This window comes from Gorilla gorilla, chromosome 16 (genome assembly GCF_029281585.2).
Source record: "Gorilla gorilla gorilla isolate KB3781 chromosome 16, NHGRI_mGorGor1-v2.1_pri, whole genome shotgun sequence".
In the NCBI taxonomy this organism is placed as follows: domain Eukaryota; kingdom Metazoa; phylum Chordata; class Mammalia; order Primates; family Hominidae; genus Gorilla; species Gorilla gorilla.
The window spans coordinates 32,254,337-32,268,263 of NC_073240.2; the positions used below are offsets into that span (position 1 = coordinate 32,254,337).

General features: G+C 48.4%; 1 protein-coding gene across 2 annotated transcripts in view; it reads left to right on the forward strand.

Annotated features, from left to right (window-relative positions):
- OTUD7A (OTU deubiquitinase 7A) overlaps positions 1 to 13,927 on the forward strand; it is a 386,443-nt gene that overhangs the window by 355,965 nt on the left and 16,551 nt on the right. For both annotated transcript variants that reach the window (XM_031002375.3, XM_031002376.3), the window contains 2 exons: positions 1,737 to 1,864; positions 3,718 to 3,867. In XM_031002375.3, the coding sequence (XP_030858235.2) occupies positions 1,737 to 1,864; positions 3,718 to 3,867 (278 nt within the window). The remainder of the gene's footprint in view (positions 1 to 1,736; positions 1,865 to 3,717; positions 3,868 to 13,927) is intronic.

The window sequence follows — 13,927 nt, forward strand, 5'->3', positions numbered from 1 at the left end:
GTAAAAAGTAAAATAGAGGTTTCTCTTCAAAGCCTTTCTTCCCCATCTAATTAAAAATAAATAGTAACTTCTCTTAGAAGCAAAATTTATTCAAAGACCTGTGCTAAGATTCTTAAATATCTGCTAGCCATAATAAAAAAATCAGTATACTTTATATTCTTAGCTCCCACAATTTAGCCTAAATATTTGCCCTAGCATACTTATACTAGTCCAAGAAAGCAGTAAGTCACACCCTGTTCCTCTTCCTTATTTAAAAGTATTTTTACCTTTCTCAACATTCCTTCCTTTATTCTTCTCTGCCTTTGCCTCTCTTAAAAAATTCTAAGTTACTAACCCATCAAAACAAATACAAAATGTAAAATCCCATTCCACCCAATAAAAACTGGACACAGCAATAAGGTGGACATGTCAGGTTATAAATAACCTTATCTCCTTTATTTAATATACTCTCATAACAAAACTGCGAGCAAGTATACCCTTTCTACAAAAAATATAAAAATAGCCTTACTAAAAAAATTTATATTCAAGTGCTATTTCTTTACACCACCAGAAAACAAACATTTCAAGCAGGTTGCAGTGAGCTGAGATAACGCCACTGCACTCCAGGCTGGGTAACAAAGCAAGACTCTGTCTCAAAAAAAGGTAAATTGAGTCATAAGAAAAAGAAAAAACATGGCTAGTATGTAACCAAAATTCCACAGGTGATGGTAATGCATTCCCTAGGATTCACAACCTGCATTCTGGAAGTCCCAGGTGGCTGGGAACTGTGCCCATGAACCCATGAAGCTCTTTCCCCAGGCCATGCCAGGGGCCACATTTGCCGGCCCTGGCCCCACCTGCTGCCGTCGTCACAGACTCCCTCAGCTAATTCTGAGCATTCCTCAGACACTCAGGAACAAGTCTGAGAGCCACCTCTGGGGAGTCTTGGCTGGTGCTGTCATCTCAGCTGGCAGGCACTGCAGGTGCAGCCGAGGCTCCGTAACGCTGTGAGCTCTGGCTGTCCTCTCAACGTGCACCTCCCTTTTGGGTGGCCCTGCTATGGGGGGACATCGAGGCTGCCACCTTCTGCCCGAACGTCTTAGGGTTTGAGTGGAAGCATTCTTGAGCCTGCGGTTTCCCTGATCCTCAGACGTGAGCCTGGGCATGGTCAGGGAGGGTCTGGGCCACCTGGGCTGCACATTCACGTCGCATCCCCTCCAGCTCTGGATTGAAATCCAGACAGCCTTCTCACTGTTCTCCTCCATTGGGGTGAGTGTCTTCTAGAAGGCTCCTCAGATCTTGGTGGTAATGACCCCACCAGCCCATCAGATGTGCCCAGGGAACCCCTGGGTCCCTGAGAGAAATAAAACAGGAGAGGAACCCCTCCATCCCTCCGGCCCCCACTGCTTCCTTGTGAAACACCCCCAGAAAGCCAACAGCCCTGCTACCACAGGCTCTGGTGGGCTGCCTCCGCCTGCAGAGAGACTCGCCTTCACAGCGGCCAGCACCCTTCACCTGCGGGCTCTTTCCAACTCATCTTCTGAGACCGCTCCCACGGTGGGGTAGGGGAGCTGGGACCTGTGCATTTGCCATCGGCGGATGGCATGAGAAGTGGCCCAGGATGGCGCAGCTGCCGGGGTCCATGAAGATAATATCCAGAATGGGGAGGGCTCAGCCCCTGCATGAAGCAGTCCCCACTTTCTACGTCCTCCACCCTGTTTTAGTCAGTGACCAGCTGGCTCTGTTTTGTTTCACAGTGTGGACAACTCTGAGGACCCCGTGTACGAGAGCCTGGAAGAGTTCCACGTTTTTGTCCTAGCCCATATATTAAGAAGGCCCATCGTTGTTGTGGCAGATACAATGTTAAGAGACTCAGGTGGAGAAGGTAAGTTCCTCAAAGAGATGTGTTGTATTCGTGACACAGAAAGCATAGCATCCCAGCTAGAAAGCAGATAGCACAGCACAAGGTCGAGCTCCCAGAGGCCACAAAGCATCACTCTGTGCAAAGATCTCCTCGACGTGTTTCTTTCTCCTCCCTGATGGCAGCAGGGATTGTTCTTGACTAGCTGCCCTGCCTATCAACGGCAGGTGGCCAGGAGAAATCTGGTCATGTGAGGACCAGGACCAAGCCCAGAGGGGCTCCTGTCTCCTGTCGTGTGCCTAGGGCATAGCAGACAGCCCACACCCCTCCAACAGCCCTGGGCCATGTCCTGGAGGCACTCAGTCACTCAGGTGCGTTCCCACCCCTCCGCAGACTGCATGTGTGTTAAAGACTAAAAAGAAAGGAAGACAGAATGCATAGAGTCATTTGGCAAAGGTTATGGTAGAATCAGAACTGGCGGAGAAAGAGGCAAGGGCAGTTTATGGCCTGCCCACCGAAAACCACACTCTGTGCACAGCCCCTTCTCGAATGTTCCTCCATTCAGCCCTTGCTACAGCCTCCCAGGGTGGACACCACCCTCCTCACTTTACAGAGATGAAACTGAAGCCCAGAGAGGCTAGGCAATGTCCCCAGCGGGGATCAGCCCAGGGCAGGGAGTGACCCAAAGCCTGTCCTCCCTCCAGCGTGCAGCTGCCCAGTTTGAATTTACACCTGCGCCTTAACAAAAGTCATAGGTCTTCCAGGGAGCTCTACGAATCAGGATGTGGCTCTTCACGCTAAATCACAGCTGCCATAAAAAAATCTGATGTGGCCACGATGGTTATGTAGCCAGGGAACTGGTAGGACACAGGTCCTGCCTGGCCCACCCCCTTCCCTGTGTGGCTCAGGGACGCGGGCCTGCTGAGGTCTGCAGGTCTCCGTGCAACACCAGGGCTTGCATCAGGGCACTGCTGTGTAAGCCCAGGACTGAGCTCCCAGCACCATCAGATCTCTGAGTTGCGGGGCAGAGGAAGGTCCACGCTTCCTACCATTCTACTCACAGCCCTCTTGCAGGTACCCCCACCCTGTCGCCTCTCAGTGGGACTCTCCTGTGAGCACAGTGATCAATTTAGACGAAGTGAGGATGGCAGAGGAACTCTTAAGAGTTCATCAAAGACATCCCTGAAATTACCGTCCCTGAATTCTGCTCAAGGAGTACAGCAATACACTGACTCTAGGGCCAAAAGTAAAGACGTTTCATGACCTCAAAGCAGATGCTGCTTTAGGACAGATATTTCCAGAAGTTATTCTATTTTGCTGAGGGTGTTAGGCTTTTCTGCCCTCTTTTTTTACAAGTAAGAAAATGAGTGAGATTGTGTCCCTGTCACTGAAGGACTTGATCCCTCTGATTCTCAGTTCCCATCTGACTTACATCTTGGTCCTGGAGCTCTCTGGCTGGTTCCTTCAAATTCAATAGAAGAGGTTCTCAAAATATAGAACAAATATACACCCTCGAGAAGCGCAGATACTGTGTTGTATACAAATGCTTTACCAAACACTAGGAAAGGAAGAAGTACATCCAGAAAAAGGTGGGCTTCCAGGCTGCAACTGCTCTGACCAATCTCGGGTGACAGTGTCATCCCAGCCCTGGGGCTCCTGTACACCTGTGCAGGTCTCAGGGCAGCAGGAGTCCTGGGGCAGACAGATGACTCTGGAAACCCTCAGCCCCATCCCTCAGCACCGCCTCCATCCACCCCTCCTGTCCCTCCGCTTCTCCACGGAGTCCCCTGGGGTAGTGAGGGACAGGGATGCAGGGGCCTCCCCTCCCAGCTCGAGCTGGCTGCTCCTCACACCCTCACCCTGGTTTGTGTCCACAGCGTTCGCACCCATCCCATTCGGAGGGATCTACCTGCCCTTGGAGGTCCCTCCCAACAGATGCCACTGCTCGCCTCTGGTTCTGGCCTATGATCAAGCGCATTTCTCTGCCCTCGTGTCCATGGAACAGAGAGACCAGCAAAGAGAACAAGGTATGCCTGTCTCCCAAGAGAGTGCACGCAGGAGCCTAGGGTGGGGGCAGAGCCATCAGAAGGGACCCCATTGCACAGGGAGGTGGATTGTGGAGACCTCCCCTTAGAAGCACACCTGTGCACACTCAGCAGTGACAGTTTTTGCATAAAGCTACCTTATGCATGTGTGAACGTTTTCATTGAAAATAACAATGTTAAAGACAACATTCTCTTTAAAATACTAAACAAAGGCAACCTACCCTTAAATAGCTTTTACTGTTTTCCCTTTCACATGTATACATATTTTATAGGAATGCAATTAGTCTTAGATATAAATTAAAGGGAAAAAAACTTCAAAAGCAAGTATTAATGAACTATGGCCCACCACCCATTTTTATAAATAAAGTTTTATTGGAACAGAGCCACATTCATTCACAGATGCATCATCTGTGGCCGTTTTTGCACTACAGTGGTAGAGAGAGGAGCAGCCAGACACCAAGGCCTGCAGCGCCTAAAATATTTACTTACTAATTAGCTATTTATAGGAAGAGTTTGCTCACCCCTGCTCCAGGGTAAGCTTTTAACTCAAAAGGTCAACATTTCCTTTCAAAGCATTGCAGCTGAGTTTCCTCTAAGCAGCCATTTCAGCGCTGCTGATGTTGGGCCGGCCCACAGGCTGTGCACTGCACAATTCCAGGGCACCAGTCAATGTCTTTACTGGGGAAATAGGGGGATTTTGTTTGGAACAATTGCTGTTTTCTCATGTTAGCTACTGATGGATGTGTGACCAGCTGAGTGGAGAGGAAACCCCTTCCTGTTGTCACTCTTGTTTGTAGTATAGGCAGAGACTCACTCCCCCAGGAGACAGACGGACAGGCAAGACCAACTATTTCAGAGTCCCTGCCATTAGGTATGGTCCCAGAGAATGGGAAGTGCCCTGTCCAGGCCCAACAGGGGGAAGGAAGCTCAGGGGTGTCTGCTTCTGACCTTTTCCACTGAGTGTGCAGCTCAGGAAGTAAATACAGCAACAAGATTGCACCCCTAGGACTCCCAAATGCTACTCCTTCCTGTAGACAGCTGGGAAGGAAAGGACACAGACAAATGAACAGAACCCAGCCTCCCCCAGCCCTCCGCCAGAGGCGGCACCAGCGTGTCACTTCCTGGCCTGGCAGTTGAGTCGGGAATGAGGCTGGGGCTGTGGAGCAGAAGCTGAAGGTGAGAAATGCACAGGGCATTTGAGACCCCTTCCCAAGAGCAGATGCAGAGCTCCCAGGAGCTGACATGCGTGGTGCAGCCGCAGAACCCAAGTCACAGGAAGAGAGACAACTGGAGGCTGCAGCCAGCAGTGACAAGAATGTCACATCATGGTTCTTTATTATTTGCAGATGTGGCACTGGCCACAGAAGGAAAGATTTAATCAGTAAGGCCTCGGAGGTGCTCCGGTCTTTCCATTGTCTCCCCACTTTCAATCCGGAATGCCTGCGCCTCCTTCCCGGGGGTTTAGCTCTTCGTAGGGCTGACCCCGCCTCTTGGGAGACCAGAAGGGCCTTTTCAGGACCTGGGATCGGCCAGGGGCAGGGCCCTCTGTCCAGTCCCCAGGGAGATTCTGTGGTCAGAAGATGATGGTCCCAAGGCCAGCATCTCCCAGTTCCGAGCATGGGGTTCAGATACCCAACCCCCTCCTCGCAAAAGGCACCTAGTACTCTTCCAGGCCTTCCAGATACTGCTGCTTGGTGTTTTCAAGGCACATATGAAAGCATCCTCCCTTCAAAGGATGCCCATGGAGGGCGCTATGGCTTGGGACCTTTCAGGAGGGCCTTGCAGAGTTGTGGGTAGTTTCACTTCTCATGACCTGGTTTCTAAAAACTGGGATCTGGTCCCAGTGCACCTCTCAGAGCCACTGTGGTGTGGGTCTTTGGCTCCCTCACAGTCACAGCAGCCCACTGGGGTCCTCCTGGGGCGATGCAGGTCCCTGCCTCCAAGACCATCATGTGGCCAGGCTGCACATTCACCCATAAGGTCCCCACGACCCACTGCAGGGCAGGTGCCATGGCCACGCTCTTTGTCACATGCACCCTTGTGTCCCCTTAGACCTTCACCTCTGCAGCCTTCCCTCTGTGCCTCAAAGGACACTGTGGGGACGGGACAGAGTCCCAGCTGTGCTCTCAAGTCACACGACATCTCAGCAGAGAGGGACGTGGAAATCACAGTGAGGCTGCAGCTTCCAGGATGAGCTGCAGACTCAGGCCTGCTGGAGTGAGCTGGCCAGACCGCAAAGTTGCAGGACCTGGTGAGAGGCAAGAGATGGGAGACTCCAGAATATCGAGCCCCAGGATGCCACTGGCCCCCACTGTGAAGCACAGGTGTCACCCTCTGCCATGGTACCCTGTCTGTCCTATAAACAGCACCCTGTGACAGAGGCTAATAGATACAGTAATCACAGGCCCCAGGAAGAGCAGACACCGCATCCTTGTGCCTGCGGAACGATGCTTTGAGAGCCTGGAAATGAGATAAAAAATGTATTTCAGGCTGAGACAAGGCTCCCTTCTTCCCACCACCCCCTTCCTCCTCCTCTGTTTACATGCCCCATCATGTCTCATCCACATGTTTCCAGCTCCTGGAGGCTTAAAAATCCATGAAGCATTCTTTAAACTTCTCATCGAGTGCCTCTCCCTCTAAGGGAAGCCCCCTCTTATAGGTGCTACTGCCGTGGCCCGGCTACTGCTGATGCCGCCACTGACCGTCTTCAAGTTCAGGAATCCTCCCCTGTTTCCCAGGCTAGGCATGCAACATGGGGAGAGGGAAGGGCTTGAGGTGGAAGGTCAGGAGCTGGTGGGACTGGTCAGCTATGGGCAACCTCAGTGGCCAGGCTTTGCAAATTTATCTTAGGACTTTTTAGATAAAATGTATGCATTCTTTCTTGGTAGCTTCCACACATGATGGTCACCTGCTTTCTCCTGGGGAGGACATTAGTCATTTGCTCCCTGACAACCTGAGCCTTGGGCCTTCAGCTTTTTGCAGGAAGCAGCCTCCTTGCAGCCACATCTTAAAATGGCCTGCAGGGGAGCTCTGTGAAACCCAGATCTGGGCATTCTCTCAGCACCCAGCTCAGGTCAGTTCCTACTGGCCACTGAGCAAATATGTACATTATGAAAAATCAAATCAATTAACAGGAGAAGCAGAGGTGCCGCATAGTTCCTGGAAACATAGAACCTAGGAAAGAACTTTGGAGTCATCCAGTGCAACAATCCCAACTCCCCTCCTTTTATAGCAAACATTGTCCAGTGTACTCTTCATTATCCTGAAATGAAATTCATGGATAATGTTACCTGTGTTGGAATAAAGTCCATTTATTACCCCCACATCAGGAGAAATCAAAGGAAACCAATGTAATAAAATAATCTGCATTTCTGTAAATATTCTCACACAGCCATACTGCAAAACTCAATGAAGCAATCAGATCCTGGCACCCATATGTGGGGTGCCCAGTTACACAGACAGGGGACACAGGTGTGCTGAGCATACCCTCAAATACCCCAGGAGGCTCTACAGTCCAAAATGACAGCTAACTCTTGGTAAAGTCCCAAACAAGCCAAGCACAGCCTTGCCCATCTCCACAGCTCCTCTTCCTTTTGGGTGGATATAGAGCCGTGCAGAGCATACCCATGTGTACATGTTAGCTCTCGGCCTGGCCAGCAGGTTGCACTGGGAAGGGCTGGGTGCATACGGGTGCTGCCTAGGTCTGCACCCCACCTTCATGCTCATATATTTGCAGGTGCTTCCTGTGCTCAAGGGCTGTTCTAGGTCCTTTCCAGGAATACCTATTTAACCCTTCCCATTTCCTCTTCCCCACTTTACAGAGGGGGAAATTGAGAAAGGAGGAACCATCCCCAGGGAATGGTTGCAGCCAGTGAATGGTTGGGAGGGTGGGTGGCAAGGCTTCCACAAAGACTTGGCCCAAGAGAGTGGCATCTCCAAGAGAAGAGGCTCAGGAAGTGGTACCCCAAGTCAAAGCCTGCTTGGGATAAGATAGCATCTCAGACCTGGGACTCAGAAACCTTCAGGGTCGAAGAGGGTAGGGAGGGGGTGCTTTGTTTCATGGAAGGTGTCAATGCCATCTGTGGCTATTCTTTTCTTAAAAATTAATATTTATTGGCCAGGCACAGTGGCTCACACCTGTAATCTCAGCACTTTGGGAGGCCGAGGTGGGTGGGTTGCCTGAGCTCAGGAGTTCAAGACCAGTCTGGGCAACACGGTGAAACCCCATCTCTACTAAAATATAAAAAATTATCTGGGCATGGCAGCATGCGCCTGTAATCCCAGCTACTCAGGAGGCTGTGACAGGAGAATCTCTTGAACCTGGGAGGTGGAGGTTGCAGTGAGCCAAGCTTGCGTCACTGCACTCCAACCTGGATGACAGAGTGAGACTTCATCTCAAAAAAAAAAAAAATTAATATATAAGTCAATTATTTAAATAGTTTTTCCCTCATATATACAAACAGCCTGTGAGCCTCTGAGGCATATCCAGGGGCCACACAGAGGTCAGGGCACCCTCAGTGTGTCCTCAGTGCCTTCCCCCAAGGGTCCCACTTAAGGAACCTAGAGAGCAGCACACAGGAGCCCTGAGGGAGTCCACTGGTTGCAGATGGAGGGGAAGATGCTGGTGTGAACAGAGAGCTCTGAAACGGCTGCAGACTGCAAGGATCTAGGCTTACAGATGATCACACCAAGGTTGGCCATCCCTTTATTGGGAACAGAGACTCAACACATTCAAAATGTGATACTTGAAAAAAAAAAAGTTTTTGCAAAGAGCAGCTTACCAATTTGTCTCTTGCCGCTTAGAAACAACACAGCAAGTTTATAAGTGCCTGCTAGGGATCTTGGAAGCCAAAGGAGTACTGCTACCCACCGGGCCATGGAAGCAGCCTTCCATCTGTATTTGATGTATGGCTCGTGGTTAAATCAAATGCTCACCTATGCTCTACTATTCCCCAAGCCACATGGAATGTAACATTCCAGTTTTCAGTATGTTTGACCATGAACCATGCTTTTTCTTGCAGGATTAATTTATAATAAACAGATCCAATCTCTTTTTAAATAGAAATGTATCTTTACATGTTACAAATATCATTACATATTCTGCTCAACTTGATTTTATAATTGTGTTAAAGAATCATTTATCGGCGGGGTGCGGTGGCTCACGCCTGTAATCCCAGAACATTGGGAGGCTGAGGCAGGCGGATCACGAGGTCAGGAGATCAAGACCATCCTGGCTAACATGGTGAAACCCCATCTCTACTAAAAATACAAAAAATTAACTGGGCGTGGTGGCAGGTGCCTGTAGTCCCAGCTACGCAGGAGGCTGAGGCAGGAGAATGGCATGAACCAGGGAGGCAGAGCTTGCAGTGAGCCGAGATCGTGCCACTGCACTCCAGCCTGGGCGACAAAGCGAGACTCCATCTCAAAAAAAAAAAAAAAAAAAAAAAGAATCATTTATCAAATACCAATCAAATTGGTCTATTTGTTTACCTATCTGAATAAAATAATGGAGGAAGTATGTAATGCATCTATTACGAGACATTACGGTAAGAATCAGCTTAGTTCATGGTGGCAAGAAAGTTTTTTTTTTGAAACTTTTTTTTTTTTTTTTTTGAGATGGGGTCTCATTCTGTCACCCAGGCTGGAGTACAGTGCCATGATCTTGGCTCACTGCAACCTCCACCTCCCAGGCTCAACAGATCCTCCCATCTCAGCCTCCTGAGTAGGTGGGACTACAGGCGCATGCCACGAGCCCAGCTAACTTTCTGTACTTTTGGTACAGACGGTGTTTCTCCATGTTGCCCAGGCTGGTCTCAAACTCCTGAGCTCAAGTGATCTGTCCACCTCAGCCTCCCAAAGTGCTGGGATTACAGGTGTGAGCCACTACGCCCGGCCAGCAAGAAGGTTTTAGAAACCAGAAGTGCCCCCAAACTGAATTACATTTGTAATTAGTCTCCCTTCTCTTGGCTACTTTCTAAGTTTGTCAGTTGCCACTGAAAGATAGGGTCAGAGTGGGAGTAAAAAGCACAGCTACGCCTACCCTTGTGGTGTGTGGCCAGTCTCACTGGGCCATATTTCTTTGCCACTCCTCTCAGGAGCCCCAGAGCACAGAACCCTGAAGAACCTTCGTCTGCAAAGGCCCCTGGCTAAGGGGTGAGAGGTCGAGGAGCTGGGGTTGGGGGCATCCAGACTTTTAGCTGAGACCTTTGTTTCTCAAGTCTGTCATCTTTGACATTGTTGACCTACGGATCACAAAGCACCATGAGGTGGCCAGGAGCTATGGAAGGGACTTCATGGCTATGGAGCTCTGTCCTCAGCTTATAGAGTGGGCACGTGCCCAGAGAGCTGAGTCATGCTGATTAAAAGCACGAGGTGTGTTTATCCACAATACATCTGCTGATTGGCTCATGCCCTACCCCAATGACCATCAACTCAGGGACCCAAAGCACTGTTCCAAAGGGATGCCAGCCACAGTTAACTCCACGGAAAGAACTGGCTGAGGGCTTTTCAGTCATGCCTGAAGGCCTGGAGAGAAGAGAAAGCAGGAGTGCACCCAGATGCCAGCCTCCCCACAGGAGCCCTGCCTGTCCCCTCCTGAGCTACAAATTAGGCACAGACACCTGGATCCCCCCACCAGACCTCCCCAAGAATTCCATGCCCACAGGAAGCGCATACCAGCCACCATCGCCCCTGATTCCCAAATGAGGGCCCCAGCCATCTCTGTGTGATGTGCAGGTTCCTCCATCTGGCCACTCCAGGCTCCTGAGGACTCCACGCTCCCATGCATGGTACTGGAGTGAGAACATGTGCTCCAACAAAACCCCTTCTGAGAGGGGCTGGGAGGCAGCAGCACCAGCCACCTGTGCTACCTGCAGGACAGGAGTAGCCAGGACTCACTGCCCTGGATGCGGGGAGCGAGTTTTTGGTGGGCCAGGGTGACATCCTGGTTCTGCTCTCTGAGGAGACCCCAGTTGTCATTGTCCCACAGGGCCACATCTGATGTGTGCACAGAGCGCACCCTCTGGGGCTGAGAGCTTCACCACCCACTTTTGGCATGAGTTCAGGAGCCCAGAAATTGTGTTAGATGCTGAACACTCTCTCAGCCTGAGAGTTTTTTCAGCAGTACAGTTTCCTTAATTCTGGTCAGCACTTTTTCCAGTTTTGTCTTAGTCAATTCAGGCTGCTGCCACAGAATACCATAGACTGGGTGGCTTATAAACAATAGAAATTTATTTCTGATAGTTCTGGAAGCTGGGAATACAAGATCCAGGAGCCAGCAGATTTGGTGTCTGGTAAGGGTGTCCTCCTCCTGGTCTACACACAGCCACTTTTTACTGTGTCCTCACATGGCCAAGAGAGAGAAAGAAGAGCGCTCTCGTGCCTGTTGTTATAAAGGCACTAATCCCATTCTCAAGGACTCCACCCTCATGCCTTAATCACCTCCCAAAGACCACACTTCTAATACTCTTACATGGAGACTAAGCTTTAATAGTGAATTTTGGAGGAACACAAATATTCAGTCAATAGCAAGCTTAGTCTATAGACGAATGACCAATCCAAATATCTTTTTTTTTTTTTTTTTTTTTTTTTTTTTTTTGAGACGGAGTCTCGCTCTGTCGCCCAGGCTGGAGTGCAGTGGCGCGATCTCGGCTCACTGCAAGCTCCGCCTCCTGGGTTCACGCCATTCTCCTGCCTCAGCCTCCCGAGTAGCTGGGACTACAGGCGCCCGCCACCACGCCCGGCTAATTTTTAGTATTTTTGGTAGAGACGGGGTTTCACCGTGTTAGCCAGGATGGTCTCGATCTCCTGACCTCGTGATCCACCCGCCTCGGCCTCCCAAAGTGCTGGGATTACAGGCGTGAGCCACCGCGCCCGGCCCAAATATCTTATCTACATATAAACTTTAGGCCAGAGAATGTATGTCTGCCACCATTGGCCCTGATGCCCCAGCCTAGGGGCCCGATCCTCAGGGGCTGGCCTTGGCCTCACGTACAGGCTATCATTACTTTCCTCCTCCCTCTCTGCTTTGAGTTTAATTTGCTACCCCTTTTCTAGTTTCTTAAGGCAGAAATTTTGATTACTAATTTGAGACTTGTTTTCTTATCTAATATGAGCATTTTAATGCTATAAGTTTTCCCCTAAGTACTGCTGTAACTACACCATACAAATTTTGATGTGCTATATTTGCATTTTCATTCTGTTCAAACTATTCGTTAATTTCCCATGAGACTTCCTCTGACTTATGGATTATTTAGAAACAGGCTGTTTGAGTTTCAAGTTTTGGGGGATTGTTCAAATATTCGTTACTGGTTTATAGTTTCAGTTATGACATGAGCACAAACATCATGATTTCTGTTCTTTTTAATGCACTCAGACTGGCTAAGAATATGTTCTGTGTTGGTGAATATTCCATATGTATTTGAAAATAATATATACTCTGCTCTTGTTAGGTTCTAGAAACGTCAATTACCTCAAATTCTCTGAGAGTGCAGCTCAGTTCTTCTATATCCTTACTGGTTTCTGCCTACTTGCTCTGTCAATTACTGAGCAAAAAGTAGCAAAGTCTGCAGCTGTAATACATTTGTTTATTTCTCTCATTTTTGTTAGTATTTGCTTCATGTACTTTGAAGCTATGTTGTTAGGAGCATGCATACACATAGGATGATTATGTCTTCTTGGCAAATTGACCCCTTTATCATTATGTAATGTTCCTCTTTTTCTTTGGTAACAGTCCATGTTCTGGAGCCTACTTTGACATAAATATGGCTACTCTAGCTCTCTTTCCATTAGTGAATATCTTTTAACCTCCATATGTCTTTATATTTAAAATGGAATTCTTTTTCTTTTTTTTTTTTTTCCTACAACCTCAACCTCTCAGATTCAAGCAATTCTCCTGCCTCAGCCTCCCAAGTAGCTAGGATTACAGGCACACACTATCATGCCCAGCTAATTTTTGTATTTTTAGTAGAGACAGGGTTTCATCATGTCGGCCAAGCTGGTCTCGAACCCCTGACCTCAAGTGATCCACCCATCTCAGCCTCCCAAAGTGCTGGGCATGAGCCACAGTGCCTGGCCCTTACAATGAGATTCTTGTAGACAGCATATATATGGGTTTTGCTTTTTCATCCAGTCTGACAATTTTATCTTTTAAAAGATATGTTTTGACCATTTTCATTTAATAGTATTAATGATATGTTTGGATTAAAATCCACCATCTTGCTACCTGTTTTCTATGTACTGTGTGAGTTCGTTGTTCCTTTTGTTTCTCTTTTGCTATCTTATCTTGGGTTAATTGAGCTTTTTAATGGTTCCGTTTTATTTCCACTATGGACCTGTTATACCCCTATTTTTAATTGTTCGTGGTTTCCCTAGGGTTTACAATAAACATCTTTAATTAATGAGATTTTTTTTTTTTTTGAGACAGAGTCTCACTCTGTCACTCAGGCTGGACCGCAGTGGCATGATCTTGCAGCCTCTCACTGCAGCCTCCGCCTCTTGGGTTCAAGCGATTCTCCTGCCTCTGCCTCCAGAGTAGCTGGATTACAGGCACACAGCACCATGCCCAGCTAATTTTTGTATTTTTAGTAGAGATGGGGTTTCACCATGTTGGCCAGGCTGATCTCGAACTCCTGACCTCAAGTGATCCAACCACCTTGGCCTCCCAAAGTGTTGGAATTACAGGTGTGAGCCACCACACCTGGTCTAATTAATAAGATTCTATTTTAAGTAATATTATTCGACTTCACATGTTGTATAAGGATATTACAACAGTGTATTACCAATCCCTCCCTCCCATTCTTTGCTATTATCATTTTATTTTTACATCTGTTATAAATTCATAATGCACTGCTGCCCTTTGCTTTAGACAGTTATCTGTTAGAGCAATTAAAAAGAAGAAAAAAATGAATTTTCACATCCATTTATTCCATTTCCATCACTCTTAATTGTGTAAATACAAGTTTCTACTGGTACCATATTTCTTGCAGTTTAACATCTCCTGTAGTTCAGGTCTGCAGGCAATGAATTTGCTCACTTTTGTTTG